The sequence below is a fragment of the Hevea brasiliensis genome, chromosome 3, assembly GCF_030052815.1.
Source record: "Hevea brasiliensis isolate MT/VB/25A 57/8 chromosome 3, ASM3005281v1, whole genome shotgun sequence".
Taxonomy (NCBI): domain Eukaryota; kingdom Viridiplantae; phylum Streptophyta; class Magnoliopsida; order Malpighiales; family Euphorbiaceae; genus Hevea; species Hevea brasiliensis.
The window spans coordinates 108630705-108658176 of NC_079495.1; the positions used below are offsets into that span (position 1 = coordinate 108630705).

General features: G+C 33.7%; 1 protein-coding gene across 7 annotated transcripts; it reads left to right on the forward strand.

Moving 5' to 3' along the window:
- Positions 1–27248, forward strand: LOC110633477 (probable disease resistance protein At4g27220). 7 transcript variants are annotated; one of them, XR_009147766.1, is made up of 7 exons: positions 1–156; positions 925–3723; positions 3953–4417; positions 4985–5698; positions 5869–6699; positions 6956–7078; positions 26948–27248. XR_009147766.1 is itself a non-coding variant. In XM_058144535.1 (7 exons), the coding sequence occupies exons 2-6, from the start codon at positions 928–930 to the stop codon at positions 6980–6982; spliced, it is 4833 nt and encodes a 1610-aa protein (XP_058000518.1). In that variant the 5' UTR covers positions 1–156; positions 925–927; the 3' UTR covers positions 6983–7012; positions 26948–27248. The 7 variants fall into 7 exon arrangements, 4 of the variants coding, with proteins under 4 accessions (XP_058000518.1, XP_058000520.1, XP_021637784.2 ...); XR_009147767.1 differs by having other exon boundaries at positions 6965–7078; XR_009147765.1 differs by lacking the exon at positions 26948–27248 and adding an exon at positions 7237–7533.
- The last annotated feature ends 224 nt before the right edge of the window (positions 27249–27472 follow it).

The window sequence follows — 27472 nt, forward strand, 5'->3', positions numbered from 1 at the left end:
AGAAGTTTCGTTGATACTTGATAGCATTCGTCTTCCAATATCCTACTCCTCTGTTCACAAGTGGTTGACCTCCTTATTTTATGCTCTCTCTCTCTCTCTGCTTGCGCTCCCCAGCCTTACTAAGCAGCCATCCGTCTCTCCTTGCTCTCCGTTGAGGTAAATCAAAGCTAAAACATTTGCTCTTGCATATATCATTTGCGTGCTTGCTGTTTGTTTTTATTTCATTTGGTTCTCTTTTCATTCGTATGCAACTATGATGCTTACAGACTTCCAAAGAGGTATCCTTTTCCTTCTCCATTTCCCTTCTGATTCCTAAATTATAGTCTTATTCTTACCGCTTGGAATGAATTTTATATCAGAATACTGTTAAACTTATTTAGGTTGTGTTTGGATAGATATATTTGGATTTAAAATTTAGATTTCATGTTATTTTGACTTTTATGCAAATAAATAGTGTATTTAATATAAACTCGATAATAAGATAATACGTTAGAACAATTAAACGTTCATAAAAAGATTTATGTAAAATTAATTATTTGATGTAAATATTTAATCCATAATGTAAACTCATCAAAATCACTCTCATAAAATTTAAGTTCTTATATATTTTTTTAAATATCTCAAATAAGATATTTAATTCAAATCACTCGCTACAAGTCTCGTGTTAAAGAGCATAGAAGTTTGAGTCCTCTTCAGAGCATAATAATGAGATATCTCATTGAATTAGCTTTAAATTTATAGATTTAAATTTATGAATTCAAAGGCAATGTTCAGTGAATTTCAATTTAAATGATTTTATCATAGAATTGAATTGTTTGGAATAAATTTTCACTAATTGAAAATTTTTCCATTCAGCAGTTGCTTGCTTCTTGTTGTCAATTTATTTTCTTTGACGTCCTTCCTTTGTTTAACAAAAAAATGCAGGAAATGATTTGGAATCCAGTGATTTCCCTCGCATCCAAACTTGCCGAGTATCTTTTTTCGCCCATCGGGCGTCAGATCGGTTATGTGTTCAACCACAAAAGCAACATACAGGAGCTGAAAGTTCAATCTGATAAGCTGCAAGGTGAAAGACAGAGTGTGCAGCACCGCGTGGATGAGGCTAAAAGACATGGGGAAGAAATTGAAGACATGGTAGACAAGTGGCTGAAAAGTGTGGATGATGCTACTTTAGAGGTAGACAAAATTCTACACGATAATGACACGGCAAACATGAAGTGCTTCATGGGATTGTGTCCCAATTTGAAGATGCGTCACCAGCTCAGTAAGAAAGCTAAGAAGAAGAAGAAGGTGGTTGTCCAAATACAAGCAGAAGGGAAATTTGATAGAGTTTCCTACCATACCTCTCCACCTTGGACTGGGCCTGCCAAAGGTTACGAGGTCTTTGAATCAAGAACTTTAGTTTTAAAGGAAATCGTGGAGGCATTAAAGGATGATGAAGTTAATATGATTGGGGTGTATGGGATGGGAGGCGTTGGTAAGACCACCTTTGTGAAAGAGGTTGCCTCTCAAGTCATGGAAGAGGGCATATTCAGAAAGGTGGTTACAGCAACAGTAACCCACATGGCTGATATAAAAAGAATCCAACAAGAAATTGCAGAGTGGTTAGGTTGCAGACTGGTTGAGGAGACCGTTAGGGTACGAGCAACTCGGTTGAGTGAGCAGCTCAAACAAGAGGAGAAAATTCTCATAATTCTGGATGATATTTGGGTGAGAATCAGACTGGAGGAAATAGGAATTCCATTTGGAAATGATCATAATAAAGGTTGCAAGATATTGATGACCTCCAGAAATCAAAATGTATTTTTGGAGATGGATGTGGTGAGAATTTTCCGGCTTGAAGTTTTACAAGAAAAAGAAGCATGGCATTTGTTTCAGAAGAAAGTGGGCAATGTGAATCATCCCAATTTGGCTATGGAAGTAGCAAAGAGGTGTGCTGGTTTACCTATTTTAATTGTGACTGTTGCAACAGCATTGAAAAATAAGCAGTTGTTTGAATGGAAGAATGCCTTGGAACAACTAAAAAGGTTTGATGATAGCGAAATGGATGAGCAAGTTACCTCTGCTTTAAAGTTGAGTTACAACTTTTTGAAAGGTGAGGAAATCAAGTCATTGTTCTTACTTTGTGGACGGCATGTATTTCGTAGCTATGAAGTTGACAACTTGCTGAAATATGCTGTGGGCTTGGGTTTATTCAAACGAAGCAGAACATTGGAGGAAGCAAGAAATAGACTTCATAAATATGTTAGTGACCTCAAAGCTTCTTGTTTGCTGCTAGAAGGCATCCATGAAGGAGACGTCATGATGCATGATGTTGTTCGCAATTTTGCAATCTCTGTTGCATCCACAGATCATCATGTCTTCATTTTAGCATATGACACTGTATTGGAATGGCCGTCAAAGGATGAGCTTGAACGGTGCTCTGCAATATATTTGCGCCAATGTGAGATTCCTGAGCTTCCTGCAGCATTTGAATGCCCAAAACTGGAGTCATTTCTACTGGATAATTATCTATTGGATGGTCAGAATGCCTTTTTGAAAATCCCAGATGACTTTTTTAGTACAATGAAAGAACTAAAAGTCTTGGATCTGACAGGATTGCATTTATCATCTCTGCCTTCTTCACTTAAATTTCTTCAGAACCTTCAAACATTATGTCTGGATTATTGTGTTCTGGAAGACATAGCTGCAATCGGAGAGCTTAACAACTTACAAGTTCTCAGCCTTTTGGGCTCTAATATTGTTCAGCTGCCAAGAGAAATAGGGAAATTGACTCGTCTAAGGCTTTTAGATTTAGGCGATTGCTCAAGCCTTGAAGTGATTCCGCCAGATGTCCTGTCAAGCTTGACTCGATTAGAGGACTTACATATGGGACGCAGTTTTGTGCAGTGGGAGGGTGAAGAACATGATGCTCAAAGAGAAAATGCTAACCTGGCGGAATTGAAGCTTTTAACAAACCTACTCACTTTGGACATACATATCATTGATGAAAAGATCCTTCCCAGAGATTTGTTCTTTGAAAAGCTGGAAAGATTTAAAATAGTCATCGGAGACATATGGGATTGGTCATGTAAAGATGAAACTTCAAGAATGTTGAAACTCAAGCTCAACACAGGCTTTCAGTTGGAAAGCATGAAACTTCTCCTGAAGAGAACTGAATATTTATATTTGGATGACTTGAGAGGTGTGAAAAATGTCCTCTGTGAATTAAATGGGCTAGGTTTTCCTGAGTTGAAACATCTGCGCGTCCAAAATAGTCATGAAATTCAATATATCATTGACTCAGTTAGGCTAGGACCACTGGTTTTTTTCCCTATATTGGAATCATTGTTCCTTGACCATCTAATTAACTTGGAGAAGATATGTTGTGGTGCTCTTGAGGCCAACTCTTTTAGCAGCTTAAGAAAGTTAAATGTGAAGCACTGTGATAATTTGAAACATCTCTTTTCATTCTCTATGGCTAGAGGCCTTGCACGACTAGAAGAACTCAATGTTAGCAATTGCAAACTCATGGAAGGGATTGTTGCGAGGGAAATCGGAGATGATTCTGGCAATGATGTAGTCATTGAGTTTACTCAATTACACGCAATGACACTAGAATACCTACCTAAATTCACAAGTTTTATCTCCCAAGTCCAGGTTCCTTTTACTAATGCAGGATCTGAAGAAATTGTATCTGCAGATCATGAACCCGAAATTCTCGTTCCAATTTTCAATAGAAAGGTATCGTTGATAATTCTTCTTATCCATCTTTTATTTCTTTCTTAGCCATCATGACTTATATTTTAAAGAATGGCTATAATCAATATAACAGATCTTTCTTTTTCAAAGTTTTCAATATATATATATGTGTGTGTGTGCGCGCGCGTTATATAAATAATTACTCTTTTTTTCTACCTTTTCAAATCAGAGACTAAAAATAATTTGTTCATGGACAAAATTGTGGATGCAGATTACATTCCCCAATTTGGCAGAGCTGAAACTCTCTTCAGTAAGTTTGGAGAAGATATGGAGCAACCAACTTACACAACTATCTCCGCGTTTAACAATCTTGGAGGTTGATGGATGTGAGAATTTAAACTATGTATTTCCGTCTTCTGTAGTTGAAAGTCTGGCACAACTCAAAAGCCTAGAGATATGCAATTGCAAGTCAGTGGAAGAAATAATAGCTCCACAAAGATTAGGAGAAGAAACAGTGATCAAGATTCTATTTCCAAAACTAGGCCTGCTAAAGCTCAGTGGTCTTCCAAAACTGACAAGTTTTTTCAGTGGTAACTCGATTGAATTCCCATCTTTGAAAGTCCTGATGATAGGCCATTGTGCCGAATTGAGGACATTTATTTCCAGTTCTGAAAGTACCGACGTGGCATCTAGTAGTGAATTTGGACAAGAAGACTCAATTCTTTTTGACGAAAAGGTAATTTGTCGTCTTTCCTTTTAGGCGTTACCATATATACTCCCGAGTCCAATAAAAACACACACACACACACATTAGGAAAATAGAGAGAAAAAAACTTGGAACACAAGAATTTAAGTGGTTTGGCAAGTGTGCCTACATTCAGGGATGGTGTCCTGCTTTTTCAGAATTGAAAGGAGATCATTATAGCCTACTTAAATAGACCCTACGGTTAATCCTTGTATAAATAGGATTTATATAATCATCCCAGTAATAATAAAAGATGGCCAATACCATCAATACCGGACTGTACCTCATCATGTACTGGGGTAAACCTTAAATTCTTCTCGAATAAACATGAGCCATAACCCATGTTGAAGATTATGGTACCCAGTCGTGTTTATTTTTTCTTCTCAATTTTAGTGATGCTATCTATTAACACTTTTTTTTTTTTTTTTTGCAATTGAAGATATTTTTCTCTATTTTACTTTATACTTCTATGATCTAGATTATGGTACCCTGGTTTTTTTTATCTTCTCAATTTTCGTTAATGCTATCTATTAACACAATGTGGAGACTTTATCCCAGGTTGCTTTCCCCGACTTGGAGAAGTTGCATATTAGGTTCTTTCCTAAGTTGAAAATGATATGGCGTGATCATATCCAAGCAAATTCATTCTGCAAGTTAGAATTACTGGAGGTAGTAGCTTGCGAAGAGTTATTGCAAATCTTTCCCTCCAACATTCTGAGAGGATTCCAGAAATTAGAATGTCTATGTGTAGCGAATTGTCGTTCACTAAAAGAGGTGTTTGATCTTCAAATGTCGACAAACGTAAAAGAGATGCATGTTGAAGCGGCAGCCACTAAATTGAGGATTTTGAAATTAATGAACCTCCCAGTTATGAAGCATGTATGGAATGAGGATCCTCAAAAAATTCTCTCGTTTGCTAACCTAAGTTCAGTGGATGTTTCCAGATGTCCTAGTCTGAATAGTCTCTTCCCACCTTCAATTGCAAAAAATCTTCCACGACTTGCAGAGACAATTATTAATGATTGTGGGTTGGTGGAAATTGTTTCAAAGGAGGAAGGATTAGAAGCAACTCCCAAGTTTGTGTTTCGTCAACTGAAGTCCTTGAAACTTTGGAGATTGCAAAAATTAAGGAGCTTCTACCCTGGAGTACATGCTTTTGAGTGTCCCATGCTGAAGTGCTTGAGAGTGGGTCACTGTGACAATTTTAAAATTTTTGCTTCTCAATTTCAGGAGTTGCAAGAAACACAAGTGGAGATTCAACCTTTAAGAAAGGTATGGACTAGTACTTTAAGGATGTTGATTTGCATAGATGCCCATAAAATAATCTGATATTACTTATTTTTTTTTTAAGTTTGAAGCATTTGATAGATTCATATTAACATATAGACTTATTGATTGAATATCAACGTCAAGTTGGTTAATTTTGTTTGATTTATTTTCAGGTTATTTCCAACTTGGAGGAATTAACATTAAGCAGCAACGAGATCACAATGATATGGCAAGGCCAGTTTGAAGACCGCTTTGACAAGCTAAAAGTTCTTGGCCTATATTGCTTTCATGATGCTTCAACAGATTTCCCATTCAATCTCCTTCGAAAATTCCCAAATACGGAAAAACTTCATGTGGTATGCTCTGATTTTAATGAGATATTCCCATATGGTTTTGTTGTTGAAGAGTATGCAAGGGCTTTTGCACAGATACGACACTTAAGGCTGGATTTCTTTCCCAAAATGAAGCACATATGGAATCCTGAATCTCGACATGTCCAAGTTCTTCAAAATCTTGAATCCCTGGAAATATGGAATTGCGACAGTTTGGTTACCTTGGCACCACATTCTGCATCTTTCCAAAATCTTACTACTCTAGATGTGTGGCAGTGTGAAATATTAGTGAGCATAATAACATCCTCCACAGCTAAAGAGATGGTGAATCTCACCAAAATGAGTGTAAGAGAATGCAATAAGGTAACAGAAATTGTAGTGAATGGTGGAGATGAAGATCAACAACAAAGTGAGATTGTTTTCAGCAAACTGAAAAGTATAACGCTTCATTGTTTAGAAAGCCTCACCAGCTTCTGCTCAATGACAAGTTGCACCATCAAATTCCCATCTTTGGTAGCACTAGCTGTGACACATTGCCCCAGGATGAGTGTTTTTGCTCGTGGAGTTGTAAGCGTACCAAGGCTACCGAAAGCAATTCCAATGGGAGAACGAGGTAAAATGATTTGGAAGAAGGACATTAACGACACAATAAATCACTTGCATAAACAAAGGGTACGTGTCCTTTACATTTTTATTTGTTTGGCAAGTAGCCAAATACAATGTAACCGATACACTCCTACATCTTCAGTTCTTCACTCCAACTCTTTCGCATAAAAAGTAGAGATTATATTATCCAGTAGGCTTTATATTAATTACTGATATGTAAACGATAATATTTTCCCCTTAGAAATTGAATATAAATGGTTTTGCTTAGATTTTTCTCATGCGGGACACCATTCTCAGTACATTTTGTGCTATGTAATTGCAGAATGCTCAGCTTTCTGAACAAGAATGATGCCCTACATTGGCGCTTCAAGAAGCAGAGGTGAGCTGCAATTTGGCTGCTTCATGCATCTCTCGACTTACATGCATTGAGTTTTATCAATAAATGGTGATGAGTTAGTTCAAATAGCTGTAACTAGTTGTTTTAAAGACACTAAAAAAACATCATATAAAAGTAAATTATACTCCGTTTTCAACTCTTATATTTCTTATATGAATAAAGATACTAGTTTCACTTCCAACACATTTTGTTCTTTGTAACTGCAGAATGCTAAGCTTTCTGAACCAAAATGATGCATGCCATTGCCATTGGACGCCCTCTAATTGCAGGCTTGCAGCCAGCATGCTGTTTCATGCACAGATTTTGGGAGACACATCCGATTCACATTATCTCTCTGGCTTGCTAGGTTTTTCCTTCACAAAAAATTCACTTACAGCTGTAATTTTTATATTCTTGTTGTGCACTGTGATAATATATGACAACTAATATAGACAAAAGATGGCAGAAGACAAATATTTTGAATCCAACACTTTAATTATTTTATTATATTATATCCTTTTTTATTTAGGCTTCACTTGACATTTGTCACGCCCCAACCTATGGGCCGGACCGGCACTAGGACCTGGGCCAGCCTAAAGCTCCCGAGGCCAGTAGTAAGCCTAACTATTCCTTAACCCAACTCTAAGGCCCATTGGGCCCAATTTCAAGAATTCAACCAGACAGAGTCCGGCCATAAAATGAACCTTTCAACGGAAGTTTTTGACTCACCCGACCTGTAAACACAATATATAATCAATTGGGGAGCTCAGCTCACCCTCCACATACTCAATGTTATAAAAATAAATGGGAGCTCAGCTCTCTCATCCAGTCCATCAAACATGCATATAATAATACGTTTACAGGTCCAACATGATAATTATATTACAGGCCCAAATCAAATAAATACTTCTAATACATGCGAAAATTCTAGGAGTTAATAAAATTACACAAACATTAATAAATAACCTACGAAGGAGACAAGTAGGTTAACCACAACAAAAATCCTCTATAACTATCTAAAGCTAATGCACCCTGTAGCCTGAAAAATAATGAACAGGAGTGAGCGTTCGACTCAGAGAGTAAAATATCAATTTTAACCATAATCTCTATAACTATCTAAAGCTAATGCACCCTGTAGAGTAAAATGCAACATCAGCAATATTTTCACATCATAACAGCAAAAAGGTAATTTGGAGCACTCACACACCCGATAATGTCAAACAATACATATATGGGAGCTGATCCCCTATACAACTCTCTTATTCCAACCTGTGCCAGCGAAGAACTCAGCTCGGACTTCCACTTAATAAACCAAATCAGGGTCCCAGGGAAGAACTCAAGCCGTGTCTACCCCGAAGGACTGGGTCCCAGCGAAGATCTCAAGCCGTGTCTACCCGTCCTATCCATAGCCAACACCACATTACACGCACGCCAACGCATGCACACTGCTCCAAATTACCACAACAACATCCATGGCACTTTAACAGTTGTGAATGCAACATAAAACGTGCCTAGAGTTTAACTACATAGATATATACATATAAGTGATGCATGGGCATGCTTGAACACATAATAATATCGAAATTACAATTAAAATTAATATTTTACTCACAGAGTTGACAGCAGTCACTGTGGCGGCTGGGTCGAGGAAGAAGGCTGTCCCGGCTCACCTGATAATTATATTACAATTATTTAATACAATTGACTCAATACAACTAAGAAAAGACCAAATACGTCATAAGTCGTGCCGAAAATCAGGCAGAGTCTCCCTTATACCTAGGACCTATCCAACCTGCAAATGGGTTTAAAACACACTTCTATATCCACCAACCATACACCCACAACTCAATCATATCACACAGCCCCTCCTGGGCCCATCCAAACAGTCATCAATCACAACATGTAAAATTACAGTTTAATCCTTATAATTGACCCTTTTTGCAAAAAACTATCCAAATAAACTCTAAAAATTCTAAAACTTTGCCCCGCGGTCCTTAGCAATATTACTAGGCTAATGCAAAAAGAATTATAATTTTCTGAGCTATCACGAATATTTTATGGATTTTTAATCTCATTTAAGCACTTGAAAATTACGAAAAAGTAAAGTTCGGGTTTACCTATGCCGATTCCGACTCTGGGGACGCGCTCGGGACGTCTGATAATGGTGGGTAGCCAAAATCTCGATCCAATTCGGAGACCTTTTCGGTAGCCGGTCTGTCTGGCCGAAAATTCACAGACCTGGACAACTGTCAAATTTCCACGAATTGAAGATACCTACACGAAGCCCACAACATGGGGGTTAGTACATAAATTTTACGGAATTTTCTAAGCTTATTTAATACTCGAAAAAATACTACGAAGTTTCATGGGACCCACAGAAAAATGGTGTCGAAAAATTTTGAAATTTATATTGCCGCGAAGCTCTCGACGAGTGGAGCGCTCTAGTACTCTCAGTTTCCTCGTGGGGTTCACGGTTTGCAAGAAATCTAGCCCAAAAGTCAAAATGGGCTAAAACTTCCCGGACAAAAATTGGACAAACCGCTCGATAGATTTTGGTGTTATTGGTGTCTATGGAAAGCTCTCGAGGTGTAAATGTTGTTTGACACAAGACCTAGCCCAATCGGTGGTTGGATAGGCCGGATTTCAGCCGGGAAGACGAAGTAGCGTGCTGCGCGTCGCGAGGCTTCGCGTGCGGTTTCCCGGCGTTCGGTGCAATGCCGACGATGGGGAGGCTGGGTGGCGTGCCGAGGTGGGGAGGTGGAGGCGGTGGTGAGGAGGTGAGAGGAGAGAGAAAACGGGAGAGAAAGAGAGAGAGGCGATGCGACGCGGGAAGAAAAAGAAGAAGGAGAAGGAGCCGACCCGATTCGGTCGATCCGGTCCGATTCGATTCGACCGGTTCGATTTTAGGATATAAAATTTTGAATTTTTACTCTGCCTTGGGACCGAAAACGAGGCCCAAAAATTTTGAAAAAATTCTAGAAAACTCAAAAAAATTCGTAGACTCCAAATATATTTTTAGTTTTACCAAGTAGTCTTTAAATTAATTTTTAAAAATCATCAAAGTTTTTATTTTCGGAAAATCGAACCCGATTTCTAAAATCCGAAAAATTTCGAGTAATTTCCTAAAATTCAAATAAAATAAAATATCAATATTTACCCAAAAATAATAAATTTAAAAATTAGGGGTGTTATAGACATTTTCACGATTAATTAAAAAAAAGACTTTTTTTAACCAGTGTCATTGTAAATGTTATTAAAAATTAGTTTAAAATTTTGTTTTATTATTTTAATATTCTTATAAATAAAAAAATGTTAAATTTATTTTTATTATTTTTTAAGTAATATATTTAGGAAAATATATTTTCAATAGCAAGTCTCTAACAGCAACATTCTTATACTTTTTTAAAGGAAAATTATAATAATTATATTCTTATAATTAATAATGCAACCGTTTTCATTTTTAAAAAAAAAAACTAAAAATACCAAACTATATGTGGGTGAATTACAACCTATACAACCCCATGAGATAAATTCTACAGGGTCATCATGGAGGGTTCCACAACCGATAGAAAGACAAAGGAAGAGGGAGGGGCTACCATTAGGGCTGAGCAGAATTCGGTTCAAACTGAAAAATTGAATCGAACCGAGTTAATTAGGTTTAATCGATTTGATTTTAAAATTAAATCGGTTTGATTCGGTTTTATATTATAAAAATTTTGGTTATCTCGGTTCGGTTCGGTTTTTAAGAGAAAAAATCGATTAAACCGAACCGAGCCAAATAGTAATTTATATAGTCAAATCAAACTAAATCGAACCGAATCGATTTTTTAATTGATTTATTTTTATGAAAATTTTATGAATTATATTTAATTTTATATATATTAATTGTTTAATTTCATTGATTAATGGTTATTAGATTCAAACCAAAGTTAAAATTAGACCAAATAACTTGAAAATCAAGTCTAAATTAAAAAATTAATAAAATATCAAACCGATCAGTTTAAATCGAATCGAACCGAAATAGAACGATTCGGTTCGATTCGATTTTTCACCCATTTCGATTTGATTTAGTTTCTAAAATTTATGGTTCAATTTTTATAATTTAATTCGGTTCGATTCGATTTAAACCGAATGCGCACCCCTGGCTACCACTCAGTGTGAAATGGAGTAAAAGCTTGTCGTTTTGGTAATCATCATCCCAAGAACGACAGCATGTGAGACCCCAGCATGTTATAAGTTACAAAATTGAACCACCAAATCCCAATAAGTGGACGTGGAAGAATTCAAAATTGTTCAGATTTAGTTTAGTGAACGCATATCATTTATTTGATAAATATATATTCGAGTTTTTACTCTTTTGATCTGCTCGTAAAGATGGGAAACATCAGCCCAAGCCCTCCAAGTTCAAGATAGGAACAAGGCAGTGAGCAGTGCATTATTAATGAGAAACAAGCCAAAATTCATGATGGATATGAATACAAGATTGGGATACGGCCATAGCATATTATCTTCAGCGTATGGAGAACTTATCAATTATCATGGCATAGTATAGCCACCGTCAATTATCATCTCTCTCTCTCTCTCTCTCTCTCTCTTTCTCTCTCTCTCTGTCTCCAACATGTTCTATGTGGTCCTAAATTTCTCAAATACAGACGCTATTTCTTTTGTCTTCTTTCCTTTTCCCACAGCTGTCGTTCGCACATCATAAGGATTGTATCATTTGTAATTATTTTTAGGAAATTTACAATCTAATCCCTGAATTTATCCTATATTACATTTTAATTTTTAAATTTTTTAAAATTATTATTTAGTCCCTAAATTTTATACTTTATTTTATTTTAATCCTTATATTTTGAGAAGTAATATTTAGTTTTTCAATTTTATACTATATCATATTTTAATCACTATAATCTTAATATATAGAATAATTTAGTCATTTTATTAGTGAATAAAAAATTATAAATATTAAAATTAAAGAGACTAAATTATTCTATATATTAAAATTATAGAGATTAAATAATTTATTTTCTAATATTCAAATATTAAAATATAATATAGTATAAAATTCAGGATTAAATAATTAATTTTTTAAAATTTAAAGATTAAAGTATAATATAAAATAAAATTCAGGGATCACATTGTAATTCCATTTTTTTATTCTTAGTAATCTTAATAAGATATTTTTCATTTATTAATGTATATATTTAGAATTTTTAAAGTAATTTTAAAGTACTCAAATAAAATTAAATATAATTAATAAAAAAATTTAAAATTTTACTAATTAAACTGATATCATTAAATAATACTAAGAATAATAATATTAATAATAACAAAAGACATTGTTGCTCAAAAATACAATATTCAGAATTTGTTTCAGAATAAAATTGAAATTATGTTTTTAAAATATTATTTTAAATACCATTAAAAGATAAATTAAAAAATTTTTAGATTTCGTTAAAAGTTAAGTTTGGTATACTAAAATTAATGTTTTAAAAAAGCTATAATTTTAAATGTTAATAAAAAAAAGTAATTTAAAAAAGCAGTTAAATTATTTTAAATTTTTATTATGAAAATATTAAATTAAATTTAAAAATTTTTTAATAAATAAGTTACAAATAATACTATTTTAAGATAGTTCAAAGTTGAAACGACAGACGATTTGCAAGAAGTTTGATTCAGACACGTCTAATAATGGATTGGCTGACTCCTGAAATTATATTATTAAGAAATATTATTTATTTGAAAATTAAATTATTATTTTTTTGTTTGTTCATATCATGTTTGTAAACTAATTCATTTTTCACAAATGTGAATGTGATTGATGTTTCCACAAACTATAATAATAATAATATTATAATATTTTTATTTTCTCATGTGATTTGGTTCAAGTCTTCAAGGCTACCTGCTGATTATTATTTATACATACAAAAAATAATAATTATTTATTTCATATCCCTTTCCAAAAAAATTATGCTGTTTATATTAATACATATTTTAAAAATTCAAACTCTCAATAATAAAATAATATAATAGTTTTTAATGAATTGAAAACACTTAAGCGTGGCACCCCACTTCATGTATTAATTCAATTAAAAAAAATATTATTTGAAGAAAAAAAAGAGAGAATTCATATAATTTTATTTTATATATCATTCATATATTAATAATGATATAAATAAATATTATTTTTTATTAATTATAGTTTAATTTTAAAACTTACTAATTTTTTAAATCAGTGTAAAATATTTTCTTTAAAATATTTTTCAAAAAATTAATTTTAATATACAAAAATTGTGCTGTACATATTCTCTAGTATTAAAATTCAATTAATGAATAATTTAAATAATATATAATTAAAAATAAGATGAGTTCAAATTTATGAAAAATTAATAGTGTTGGATTCAAATTTTATATGTTAAATATCTATTAATTAAATTTATTTTTAAAAATAATTAATTAAATATAACTATATATTATAATAATATAATTTAAGTATTTTATAGACTTGTTAAATTTTTAAAATATAAATTATAAATAAAAATATTATATATATATATATATATTATTGATTAAAGCTCATATAATTAAATGAATTTAAGATATATTTAAATATTATTTAAATAATAATAATAATAAATTTAAGATATATTTAATAATTTAAAATAAATTTTAATTTAAAACAAAAAATATTAATTAAATTTATATTTAAATAAATTAATTTTCACAAATATTCTGATATTTGTCACACATTACACTATGTTTAGATAAATTTTTGGAGAGGAATAAAAATAAAGGAGGAAAAAATAAAGGAGGAAACGTAAAAGTCAGTAATAAAAATAAAGGGTAAATATATAATTTCTTAAATATAAGTCTTTTTTTTTATTTTTTTTATCTAATTTAAAAAAAATAATTAAAAAAATAAGACTTATTTTTTTTCTTTTTATTTAAATAAGAAAAAATATCTTTTCAAAATTTTTTATTAGTTATTTTTCTTTCTCCCTTTTTCACCTATCCAAACATGGTGTTAAAAGGAGGGCGTGAGATTCCAATTCACTAGCAGAAACGTGGAATGAGAAGGGCCTTACAGAAGTTGCTGACTTTTTATTAGGCGATGAAAGATTCTTAAGGGGAGATTTGATTCTTAGCCATCTGTGTTGCCTTTTTTTTTAAATATCATCACGAGATCAAACACATCATACTTTTGCATTTATTGGAGGCACGGTGGTCGGTGCTTCAAAGCAGGTAATTTTTTTTTTTAATCATAAAATTAAATAATAGATATAAGAGACTTCAACTTCAAATCTTCTCATTTCTTAAGGAAAATCAATGTACTACCTATGATGATTCCATTAACTTCCGCAAGTTGTTTTTATGTATTTTTAATTTTTTTATTAAAAAAATACAATAAAAATAATGATGAGAGTATAAAAATCTATGTATAAATATATATAAAAGTATACAAAAATTTAATTGATTAAATTAGATAATGCTCATTTTTATTTAATTAATTATTTGATTATGATGTAATTAATTATTATTATTTTATTTATGAGGTAATTAATTATGATATACTTTATTAATTGATAAATACTTAATAGTACTTAATTATGATGTAATTGATGATAATTACTTGATTTATAATTTAATATATTATAATATACTTGATTAATTGATAAAATAATATATAATAATTTATTATGATGTAATTGATTATAATTAATTAATTTATAATCTACTATATTAATTAATAACATATCCTATTATACTTGATTATAGCACTTAATTTATCATTTACTTGATTAATTAATAAAATACTAATTGATTATGATTTAATTGATTATAGTTTCTTGTTTAACATCTAATTAATTAATTAATCTAACTGTTATTAGTTATCTGATTGATTAATCTAATTGATTATAATTACTTAATTTATGATTTAATTAGTTCACTAGTTATTCTGTAATGCCTTCACTTTAGATAGTCCGTACATTCTACTGTTCCAGTGACTAATGTCTGTTCGGACAGTCAGAATGTCTGTAACTATATGTAAATTAGAGTGATGAGTCATAAATAGTTTAAATAATGAAAAAAAAAATTAAGGAAAAATTTAAGCAATGAAATGCACTAAGGTTAAATAAGCCGTAGTTTCGACGATAGGTAACCCTAACGGGAAGCGGACAGTTAGCAACCCTAAACCCATGGGGAAATCCTGTGAAATAATTTTTGGGACTCCAGTGAAGAATTATTGAGGCTTAGATAATAATAGAATGCCAAGAAAATGTTAAAAAAATTTTATAAATCGGTACGGACAATTTTAGCTCGGTAAGTGAAACGAAGGGCATTTTGATCATTTCACCTTTAAAGATGATTTTTTACTAACTTGTCCAATTGAGTAAGTGAGGTTTATGTTATAAAATATGAATAAATATTGATAAAAATTTAGTTAAAAATAAGTAGAGAAAATAAGAAAACAAAATGAAATTAAAATTCAATTATGACATAAGCATGAGTCATGATGATGTAATTAAAATTTTTTCCAACCAATCATATTAGGACAACCTTAAGTATAAAAGCAAAAAGAGAGAATAATTAAAATAAAAAAAAATGCTATCTTCTTCTTCCTTCCAAAGGGTGGCCGAACCACTTTTCTTGCCCTCCACCATTGTTGCTCCTTGAAAGCTTTAATTTTCTACAATTTTCTTCTTATTTTTCCTAAGTCCCACTATTAAAAGTTGCCCTAGAACTTTGTTAAGGTGTTTGACAGCCAAGAAAAGCAAAGAAAGTGAAGATTTAACAAAGTTATAATTAGATCACTTCAAGATTAGTGCCAAATTCTCTCTCTCTCTTTTTATATTGTTGGTTAGGACCAAGAATTGAGTTAGAAATTGAAGGAATTGAACCAAAATGTGCATGTTAGGGTACCTATATATTTTCGGCAGCTATGAATGAAAAATGGGTTTGATGAATTTTAATGGAATTAAAGTGTGTAGTGATGGCCTATGATGAGACTATATGCATTTGAATCTTGATTTTTCATGTATGGTGTAAAATGGAGAAATTGGGAATTAGGGTTTGAACAAAATTAGGATTTTATCAATTTGATGGTGAATTGATATTCTAATGGTCAATTAGTGACCATTTGCTATGGTATGACCATAAAATGAAGTTTGTTGTGGCATTGGATTATGAATTGGGGTGCTGCCCTTTTTTTGTCAGAAATTCTGGACTTGAGTCTAGTGGGTTTGGGCAGCCATAACTTGGCTTGTGTAGCTTCAATTGGTGTAAGGCCAATTGGAGGTGAAATTAGGGACATAGTGCCACATTTTTTATGAAGAGACCCTGCTCAGAAAACCCACTTAAAGTGACCTAAAATTTGTCTAAATCTGGGTATCTCAATTCTAGACCTGGAAAATAACCAAATGAATAGTATTTGTTCATATGACCATAACTTTGTGTAGAGAGGTCCAAATGGCCTGATTTTTGAACCCATGGAAAGTTTAGACAATGCAGAACAACTTTCATGAAGAATAAAAACTTAAATTCTGACCATAACCTATTCGAATTGCTAGCCAAAATTAGAGCACAAAAACTGCCAGAACCAAATCTGCCTAGAAAATCTGGAAATAGATCAATCCGGCCACTTATGGTAAAAATGCCATAACTTGAGCTACAAAAATCCAAATTGAGTGATTCAAAAAGAGAATTAAAGAAGACACATTAAGGAACAACTTTGATGAAGAAAGTTTAGCCAAATTCCCACTGTAGATTGGTCCAATGGAACAGTAAACCTAAGTGACCAAATCTGAATTTTTAGAATTACTTCCAATGAACTTTGAATTGAAATTGGCAACTAATGCCAACAAATGTAAAATCCAAAATGTGGTATTTTGATGTAATTAGAACTAGCATACCTATTAATTATGAAAAAGTCAATATTTTTGCATGAATAGCAAGGTGAATAGTAACCATCAAACATCAAATGCAAAGAACTAAACAATTAACTTTGTTAACATGCCCTAGTATGCCTAATATGATTAGTTTGGATAGGTTGGCATGCCAATAAGGTTCCGATAGCAGTACTGCATATGACTTCATGTCATTCCGTGATTTATGGCATATAGTGTCATTTGGTGATATTATGGCTTTTGGCCATTTTGATATTCTTGATATACTTGGCCTTGTGTCCAATGATTATTATGGCTTGTTAGCCATTCTGTTGCACACCTAGCAGACACTTTGTAACTGATGGTGTGACGGCTAGAGGTACTTGGTACCCAGTATCAATTTACCAGCTTATCCAATCCAGTCAACTAGTATATGTTACTTGGGTAACCAAAATAAGTCTTAATAATTTATTACCAAATAATGAATATAAAAAGTACTAAATGAATAATATTACGAATAATTACCAAAAATTCAAATTGCAAAAAATAATACCATAATTTCTACATATTTAATTATTTTAGTTTATTTTTATTTTATATTGGCACCACTAAGCTGTATTGTTTAGCGCGTCGCTTTTTGCCACGCGCAGGTATTAGAGACACAGATGAGAGCTCAGCAGACCTCATACAAGGTGAGAGTCCAGATTTGCATTGAGTCTGGCATCACCTCCACTACAGTGCATTTTGGGTAGGACCACTAGGCTTCATCATATATTTTGTATTTTGTATTTTGTGTTAGATATTTATTTTGTTATGTAAACTAAAGACTTATGTAATTATTTGTAATTATAAAAATTAATAAAATTCAGTATTTCATTTATGAATGATGCTTATCAGTTGTGGGACACAGTATCCAGGGAGGTGCAGCCAGATCAGATCACATGGGAGTTATTCCCCACAGAGTTTAGAAAGAAGTATGTTAGTAATGTGTATCTGAAAGAGAGAAGAAGGGAATTTATCAGTCTGAGGCAAAGACAGCTGTCAGTGACAGAATATGAGACAGAGTTTATCAGACTGAGCAGATATGGGAGAGAGATAGTCCTTACTAAAGCAGACCAATGTAGGAGGTTTGAAGAGGGGCTAAACGATAATATCAAGCTCATGATAACAGCTTTGAGGATTACAAACTTCGCAAAATTGGTTGAAGCTGCACTGAAAGTGAAAAGGGTCAGAATTAATGAGCAGAGCAGAAGGGATAGACAATAGAAGAGAGGTCTGAGTCAGACCAGTGCATCCTCTGCACCCAGTAAGAAGTTTAGAGGTCCTCCTGCTCAGAGTTCTAGTCAGCCACAAGGTCAGGGCCAGTCCTAGAGGCTCAAATCTCAGGTAACACCGAGGAAAGGCCAGTCCACACCATTAGTGGGTAGCTCTCCAGGGACAGTGTATAGGGGACCAGCCACAGCAGTCTCTTCGGCCTGTCCACATTGCCATAAGTGGCACAAGGGTAAATGTTGGCGAGTGACTGGGGGTTGCTTCCAGTGTGGGTCTACTGAGCACCAGATCAGAGATTGCCCAAGGAGGACTGCTACAGCTACTCCAATACAAACAGACAGACCTACCCCTATAGCTCAAAGGGGTAGAAGGCTGGGTAAATCGGAGGCAGCTGGTACATCACAGAGGCCGATATCAGAGGCAATTGAACTGCCAAAGGCCAGGGCATATGCCATAAGGGCTCAGGAGGAGCAGGATGCCCCGGATGTCATTAGGGGTATGTTCTCTCTCTATGATATACCTTCGCATGCATTAGTAGATCCAGGATCAACGCACTCATATATTTGCATTAAGCTACCTGTGGAAAGGGGAATTCAAGTAGAGGAAAGTGACCAAGATATTCTAGTCACTAACCTACTAGGCCACAATGTGATGGTAAATAGAGTGTGTAAAGGTTTCCCATTGATGATTCAAGGATATGAGTTCTCGGCAAACCTGATTGAATTGCCTTTCCACGAGTTTGACGTGATCTTAGGAATCGATTGGTTATCATGTCATTAGGCAATAGTGGATTATAGATTGAAGAGGATTACACTGAAAACTCCTGAAAATGATGAGATAATAGTTGTGGGGGAAATGACAGATTTTCTGTCTAATGTCATTTCAACCACTGCTGCAAGGAAGTTGATGAGAAAAGGCTGTGAAGCCTATTTGGCACACGGATACTAGGCAAGCTAAGCTTGACCTGTGTGACATACCTACTGTAAGTGATTTCCCCGATGTCTTCTCTGAGAAATTGTCTGGTTTGCCACCAGAAAGAGAAGTAAAATTTGCTATTGAGATAATGCTGGGTACAACACTAATCTCTATTGCTCCTTATAGGATGGCACCCACTGAATTGAAGGAGTTAAAAATCTAGTTGCAAGAGTTACTGGATAAGGGGTTCATACGCCCCAGTGTGTCACCCTGGGGAGCACCAGTGCTATTTGTGAAAAAGAATGATGGGACTTTGAGATTATGCATTGACTATCGGCAGCTAAATAAAGTAACTATGAAGAACAAGTATCCATTGCCGAGAATTGATGATCTGTTTAATCAATTGAAGAGAGCAGGCATATTTTCTAAAATTGATCTTAGATCAGGGTATCATCAGCTGAGGGTAAATGATGCAGATGTGCCTAAAACTGCATTCAGGACCCGGTATGGGCACTATGAATTTCTGGTGATGCAGTTTTGTTTGACAAATACACCAGCAGCTTTCATGGATCTTCCATCTATATTTAGATCGATTTGTAGTGGTCTTTATTGATAATATTACAAAATTCTAAGAAAATGATGAGATAATAGTTGTGAAATGATTTTAGAATGTCATTGAAAGAGAAGGAAGTTGATGAGAAAAGGCTGTGAAGCCTATTTGGAATACGTGGTTAATACTAGGCGCTAAGCTTGACCTGTGTGACATACCTACTATAAGTGATTTCCCCGAGGCCTCCCAGAAATGTAACTGAAGTCAAAAGTTTCTTGGGACTAGCTGGGTATTACAGAAGATTTGTGAAGGAGTTTTCTCTAATAGCTGCTCCATTGACCAAGTTGCTACATAAAAATGTCAAATTTGACTGGAATGACAAGTGTCAAACTAGTTTTGAGAGATTGAAGGCTATGTTGACAGAGGCACCAGTGTTAACATAGCCGGTATCCAGGAAAGACTTTGTGATCTACAGTGATGCCTCACATAATGGGCTAGGGTGTGTTTTGATGCAAGAAGAGAAAGTGGTCGCTTATGCTTCTAGGCAGTTAAGGCCACATAAAAAGAACTACCCTACCCATGATATTGAACTAGAAGAGTTCATATTTGCACTAAAGATATGGAGACACTACTTGTATGGTGAAAAGTGCCACATATACATAGACCACAAAAGTCTGAAATACTTGCCAACCCAGAAGAAGCTCAACCTTAAACAAAGGCGATGGATTGAGTTTCAGAAAGACTATGACTATGTAATTGATTATCATCCTGGGAAGGCAAATGTAGTTGCTGATACCTTAAGCAGAAAGTCCATTGCAGCATTGAGATCATTGAATGCCCGTTTGTCCTTAGCTCATGATGGAGCTATTTTGGCTGAGTTGCAAGTAAAGCCAAACCTGCTACAACAGATACAAGATGGGCAGAAGGCGAATGAAAAGTTAATAGCTGTTATGGGCAGAATTACAGAAAGGAAGGAGACTGAATTTGAGCTGAAAGAAGATGGGTGTTTGTATTATAAAGGAAGAGTGTGTGTACCAGATGATGGGGAATTAAAGACAAATATTCTGAAAGAGGCACACCACAGTGTGTATGCTATGCACCCGGAAAGCACTAAAATGTACCATGATCTGAAGCCTCACTATTGGTGGCATGGTATGAAGAGGGACATCGCTAACTATGTAACTAGATGCCTGACATGTCAGCAAGTCAAGGCAGAATATCAAGTTCCATCATGTTTGTTATAGCCTATAAGCATACCTAAATGGAAATGGGATCGGGTCATCATGGATTTTGTTAGTGGCCTACCTCTCACCCAAAAGAAACATGATACAGTATGGGTGATAATAGATAGAGTAACCAAGTCAGCTCATTTTCTGTCAGTCAAAACTGACTACTCACTGGAGAAGCTAGCAGAATTATATATCAGTGAGATAGTTAGACTGCATGGAATCCTACTTTCCATCATATCTGATAGAGACCCGAGGTTTACAGCCAGATTTTAGAAGAAGTTGCAAGAAGCCTTGGGCACACAACTCTATTTTAGCACGGCTTTTCATCCTCAAACGGATGGACATTCGAAACGAATAATTCAGGTCATTGAGGATATGCTAAGGAGTTGTGTTATTGAGTTTGAGGAAAGTTGGGACAGATACCTCCCACTTGCAGAATTTGCCTACAACAATAGCTACCAAGTTAGCATTCAAATGGCTCTGTATGAAGCTTTGTATGGGAGAAAGTGTAGAACACCGCTATGTTGGATAGAACTGGGTGAAGATAAGCTTGTGGGACTGGACCTGGTAAAACAGACTGAGGAGAAGGTTAAATTAATAAAAGCTAATTTGAAGGTCGCCTCAAACAGACAAAAGTCTTATGCTGACTTGAGGAGAAAAGATATAGAATATGAAGTTGGCGACAAGGTGTTTCTCAAAGTATCACCATGGAAAAAGGTATTGAGATTTGGAAGGGTAAGTTAAGCCCTAGGTTCATTGGCCCATATGAAGTCATTGAAGGTGTGGGTCTAGTGGCTTACAGGCTAGCTTTACCACCAGAGCTGGACAAAATCCATAATGTATTTCATGTGTCTATGCTGAGAAGGTACAGATCAGACCCTCCACATGTCATCTCCATGGAAGAGATCGAAATCCAACTAGATTTGACATATGAAGAGGAACCGATACGGATTCTGGCCCGGGAAGTGAAGGAATTGAGAAATAAGCAGATTTCACTGGTGAAAGTACTTTGGAGGCACCACAACACCGAAGAGGCAACCTAGGAAAGCGAAGAGACGATAAGGCAACAGTTCCCTCAACTATTTACATCAGATAAATTACGAGGACGAAATTTTTGTTAGAGGAGAAGAGCTGTAATGCCCTCACTTTAGATAGTTCGTACATTCTACTGTTCCGGTGACTAATACCAGCCCGAACAGCTAGAATGTCTGGAACTATATGTAAATTAGAGTGAGAAGTCATAAATAATTTAAATAATGATAAGAAAAATTAAGAAAAAATTTAAGCAATGAAATGCACTAAGGTTAAATAAGCCGTAGCTCCGGCGATGGGTAACCCTAACGGGAAGCGGCTGTGAAAACAGTTAGCAACCCTAAACCCATAGGGAAACGCTGTGAAATAATTTTTGGGACTCCAGTGAAGAATTATTGAGGCTTAGATAATAATAGAATGCCAAGAAAATGCTAAGAAAATTTTATAAATCGGTACGGACAATTTTAGCTCGGTAAACGAAACGAAGGGCATTTTGGTTATTTCATCTTCAGAGATGATTTTTGACCAACTTGTCCAATTGAGTAAGTGAGGTTTATGTCATAAAATGTGAATAAATATTGATAAAAATTTAATTAAAAATGAGTAGAGAAAAAAAGAAAACATAATGAAATTAAAATTCAATTATGACATAAGCATGAGTCATGATGATGCAATTAAAAATTTTTCCAACTAATCACATTTGGACAACCTTAAGTATAAAAGCAAAAAGAGAGAATAATTAAAATAAAAAAAAATGCTATCTTCTTCTTCCTTCCAAAGGGTGGCCGAACCTCTTCTCTTGCCCTCCACCATTGTTGCTCCTTGAAAGCTTTAATTTCCTATAATTTTCTTCTTATTTTTCCTAAGTTCCAATACTAAAAGTTGCCCTAGAACCTTGCTAAGGTGTTGGCAGCCAAAAAAAGCAAAGAAAGTGAAGATTTAACAAAGTTATAATTGGCTCACTTCAAGGTTAGTGCTAAATTCTCTCTCTCTCTCTCTTTATATTCTTGGTTAGGACTAAGAATTGAGTTAGAAATTGAAGGAATTAAACCAAAATGTGTATGTTAGGATACCTATACATTTTCGGCAGCCATGAATGAAAGATGGGTTTAATGAATTTTAATGGAATTAAAGTGTGTAGTGATGGCCTATGATGAGACTATATGCATTTGAATCTTGATTTTTCATGTATGGTATAAAATGGAGAAATTGGGAATTAGGATTTGAACAAAATTAGAGTTTTGTCAATTTGATGGCCTAAGTGACCAAATCTGAATTTTTGAAATTACTTCCAATAAACTTTGAATTGAAATTGGCAACTAATGCCAACAAATGAAAAATCCAAAATATTGTATTTTGGTGTAATTAGAACTAGCATACCTATTAATTATGAAAAAGTCAATATTTTTGCATGAATAGTAAGGTGAATAGTAACCATCAAATATCAAATGCAAAGAACTAAATAATTAACTTTGTTAACATGCCCTAGTATGTCTAGTATGATTGGTTTGGATAGGTTGACATGCCAATAGGTTTCCGATAACAGTACTGCATATGACTTCGTGCCATTTCGTAATTTATGGCATATAGTGCCTGATATTATGGCTTTTGGCTATTTTGATACTCTTGATATACTTGGCCTTGTGCCTGATGATTATTATGGCTTGTTAGCCATTCTATTGCACACATGGCAGACACTTTGTGACCGATGGTGTGACGGCCCTAGATACTTGGTGCCCAATGTCAGTTTACCTGTTTATCAAGTTCAGTCAACTGGTATTTGTTAATTGGCCAACCAAAATAAATCTTAATAATTTATTACCAAATAATGAATATAAAAAGTACTAAATGAATAATATTATGAATAATTACAAAAAATTTAGACTGCATAAAATAATACCGTAATTTTTACATATTTAATTATTTTAGTTTATTTTTATTTTATATTGACACCACTAAGCTGCATTGCTTAGTGCGTCGCTTTTTACCATACGTAGGTATTGGAGACACAGATAGAGAGCCCAGCAGACCTCAGACTGAGTGAGAGTCCAGATTTGCATTGAGTTTGGCGTCACCTCTACTACAGTGCATTTTGGGTAGGACCGCTAGGCTTTATCATGTATTTTGTATTTTATATTTTATATTTTATATTTTGTGTTAGATATTTATTTTGTTATGTAAACTAAGGACTTATGTAATTAATTATAATTATGTAAATTAATGAAATTCAGTATTTCATTTATGAATGAGTACCAATTTTATTTGTTATGTGTGAATGAAAATTGTGAATTTGAAATAAATGATATGAAATGTTAGGATTATGAAAAATTTATGTATTTGAGATTATATTATTGAGATTTTAACAGGTGGGAAATCGTTAAAATCATTACTAAATTAGGAGAAACTCCGTCGGTTTCTCCGATAAATTAATTAGGCCTAATTTAAATAAATTAAATATGATTATTAGGAAATGTTATAAGATAAGTTAAGACGCTCCGGCACCGGGTGTGGCATGCCTCGCTCGACTACACTATAGACGGGTAAGGGGTGTCACATACTCGCTTAGTTCTAATGGGTCAACTCCAATTTGCTAAATAAAGGGATTAAAGCTTGAACTAAAATAGCCATTGGCCTAGTTCTCAATTAAATCGGTTCAACTAATCTAATTCGGTTTGATTCTAATGCACCGTATAATAAATTGTGATTGGTTGAATTTTTAGTGGACTATTATTGTTTGAGATATTAGTGGGAGCTATTAACTCATTAAAAGTTTAGTGAAATGTGATTGGTTAAGAGGCCCAATATCATCATACTTGTATGCATCGTTAACCACTGAGATTAGAGAGCAGACACTAAGATTTCGGATTAATGCATGTCAGTTAAAAGATCTAAAGCAACAAACCCTTGATGATAGTTGATTGAAGCAACAAACCCTTGATGATAATTGATTGATCATAGAAGAGGAGGATTATGATTAGTTAGATTTTGGAAAAAAATAATTTTAAGAAGAAATTAAATTAATTTAAAACTTAAATGACTTGAGAATAAAAGTGAACATTTTATGTCATTTATACAACTTTTGTAAGATTTTTTTTTTATCAGGCATTTTCTTTTTTCAAATAAACACATCATATTTTTGCATTTATTGGAGGCACGGTGGCCGGTGCTTCAAAGCAGGAAATATTTTTTTTTAATCATAAAATTAAATAATAGATATGAGAGACTCCAACTTCAATTCTTCTGATTTGTTAAGGAAAATCAATGTACTATCTATGATGATTCCATTAAATTCCTGTTTTATGTATTTTTACTTATTCATTAAAAAAAGAAACAATAAAAATAATGATGACTTAATTTAGTCCGTGTTAATAAATTCAATCACAGAAATTGATATATCATATTTAGAAGACAGGATTTGTGTTTGTAGCAAAGGAATTGATATTATAAATTGTGTTTAACTTCCTGTACTTTAAAAATAAAAATTAAATAATTCAATAAATTTTAATCAATATTATTAAACTTGTTTAAGGATGTTGATTTGCATATATGCCCATAAAATAATCTGATATTACTTAGTTCCCTTCTAAGTTTGAAGCATATGAAAAAATTTGATAGATTTATATTAACATTTAGACTTATTGATTGAATATCAACGTCAAGTTGGTTAATTTTGTTTGATTTATTTTCAGGTTATTTCGAACTTGGAGGAATTAACATTAAGCAGCAACGAGATCACAATGATATGGCAAGGCCAGTTTGAAGACCGCTTTGACAAGCTAAAAGTTCTTGGCGTATATTGCTTTCATGATGCTTCAACAGATTTCCCATTCAATCTCCTTCAAAAATTCCCAAATACGGAAAAACTTCATGTGGTATGCTCTGATTTTAATGAGATATTCCCATATGGTTTTGTTGTTGACGAGTATGCAAGGGCTTTTGCACAGATACGATACTTAAGGCTGGATTTCTTTCCCAAAATGAAGCATATATGGAATCCTGAATCTCGACATGTCCAAGTTCTTCAAAATCTTGAATCCCTGGAAATATGGAATTGCGACAGTTTGGTTACCTTGGCACCACATTCTGTATCTTTCCAAAATCTTACTACTCTAGACGTGTGGCAGTGTGAAATATTAGTAAACATAATAACATCCTCCACAGCTAAAGGGATGGTGAATCTCACCAAAATGAGTGTAAGAGAATGCAATAAGGTAACAGAAATTGTAGTGAATGGTGGAGATGAAGATCAACAACAAAGTGAGATTGTTTTCAGCAAATTGAAAAGTATAACGCTTCATTGTTCAGAGAGCCTCACCAGCTTCTGCTCAATGACAAGTTGTACCATCAAATTCCCATCTTTGGTAGCACTAGCCGCGACACATTACCCCAGGATGAGTGTTTTTGCTCATGGAGTTGTAAGCGTACCAAGGCTACCGAAAGCAATTCCAATGGGAGAACGAGGTAAAATGATTTGGAAGAAGGACATTAACGACACAATAAATCACTTGCATAAAGAAAGGGTACGCATCCTTTACATTTTTATTTGTTTGGCAAGTAGCCCAATACAATGTAACCTATACACTCCTATATCTTCAGTTCTTCACTCCAACTCTTTCGAATAAAAAGCAGAGATTATATTATCTAGTAGGCTTTCTATTAATTGCTGAGTTGCAAATGGTAATATTTTCCCCTTAGAAATTGAGTATAAATGGTTTTGCTTAGATTTTTCTCATGCGGGACACCATTCTCAGTACATTTTGTGCTATGTAATTGCAGAATGCTCAGCTTTCTGAACAATAATGATGCCGTACATTGGCGCTTCAAGAAGCAGAGGTGAGCTGCAATTTGGCTGCTTCATGCATCTCTCGACTTACTTGCATTGAGTTTTATCAATTGATGGTGATGAGTTAGTTCAAATAGCTGTAACTAGTTGTTTTAAAGACACTAAAAAAAATCATATAAAAGTAAATTATACTCCGTTTTCAACTCTTATATTTCTTATATGAATAAAGATACTAGTTTCACTTCCAACACATTTTGTTCTTTGTAACTGCAGAATGCTCAGCTTTCTGAACCAAAATGATGCATGCCATTGCCATTGGACGCCCTCTAATTGCAGGCTTGCAGCCAGCATGCTGTTTCATGCACAGATTTTGGGATCCGATTCACATTATCTCTCTGGCTTGCTAGGTTTTTCCTTCACAAAAAATTCACTTCAGCTGTAATTTTTATATTCTTGTTGTGCACTGTGATAATATATGACAACTAATATAGACAAAAGATGGCAGAAGACAAATATTTTGAATCCAACACTTTAATTATTTTATTATATTATATCCTTTTTTATTTAGGCTTCACTTGACATTTTCACGATTATTTAAAAAAAAAGACTTTTTTTAACCAGTGTCATTGTAAATGTTATTAAAAATTAGTTTAAAATTTTGTTTTATTATTTTAATATTCTTATAAATAAAAAATGTTAAATTTATTTTTATTATTTTTTAATATTTTTTAAGTAATATATTTAGGAAAATATATTTTCAATAGCAAGTCTCTAACAGCAACATTCTTATACTTTTTT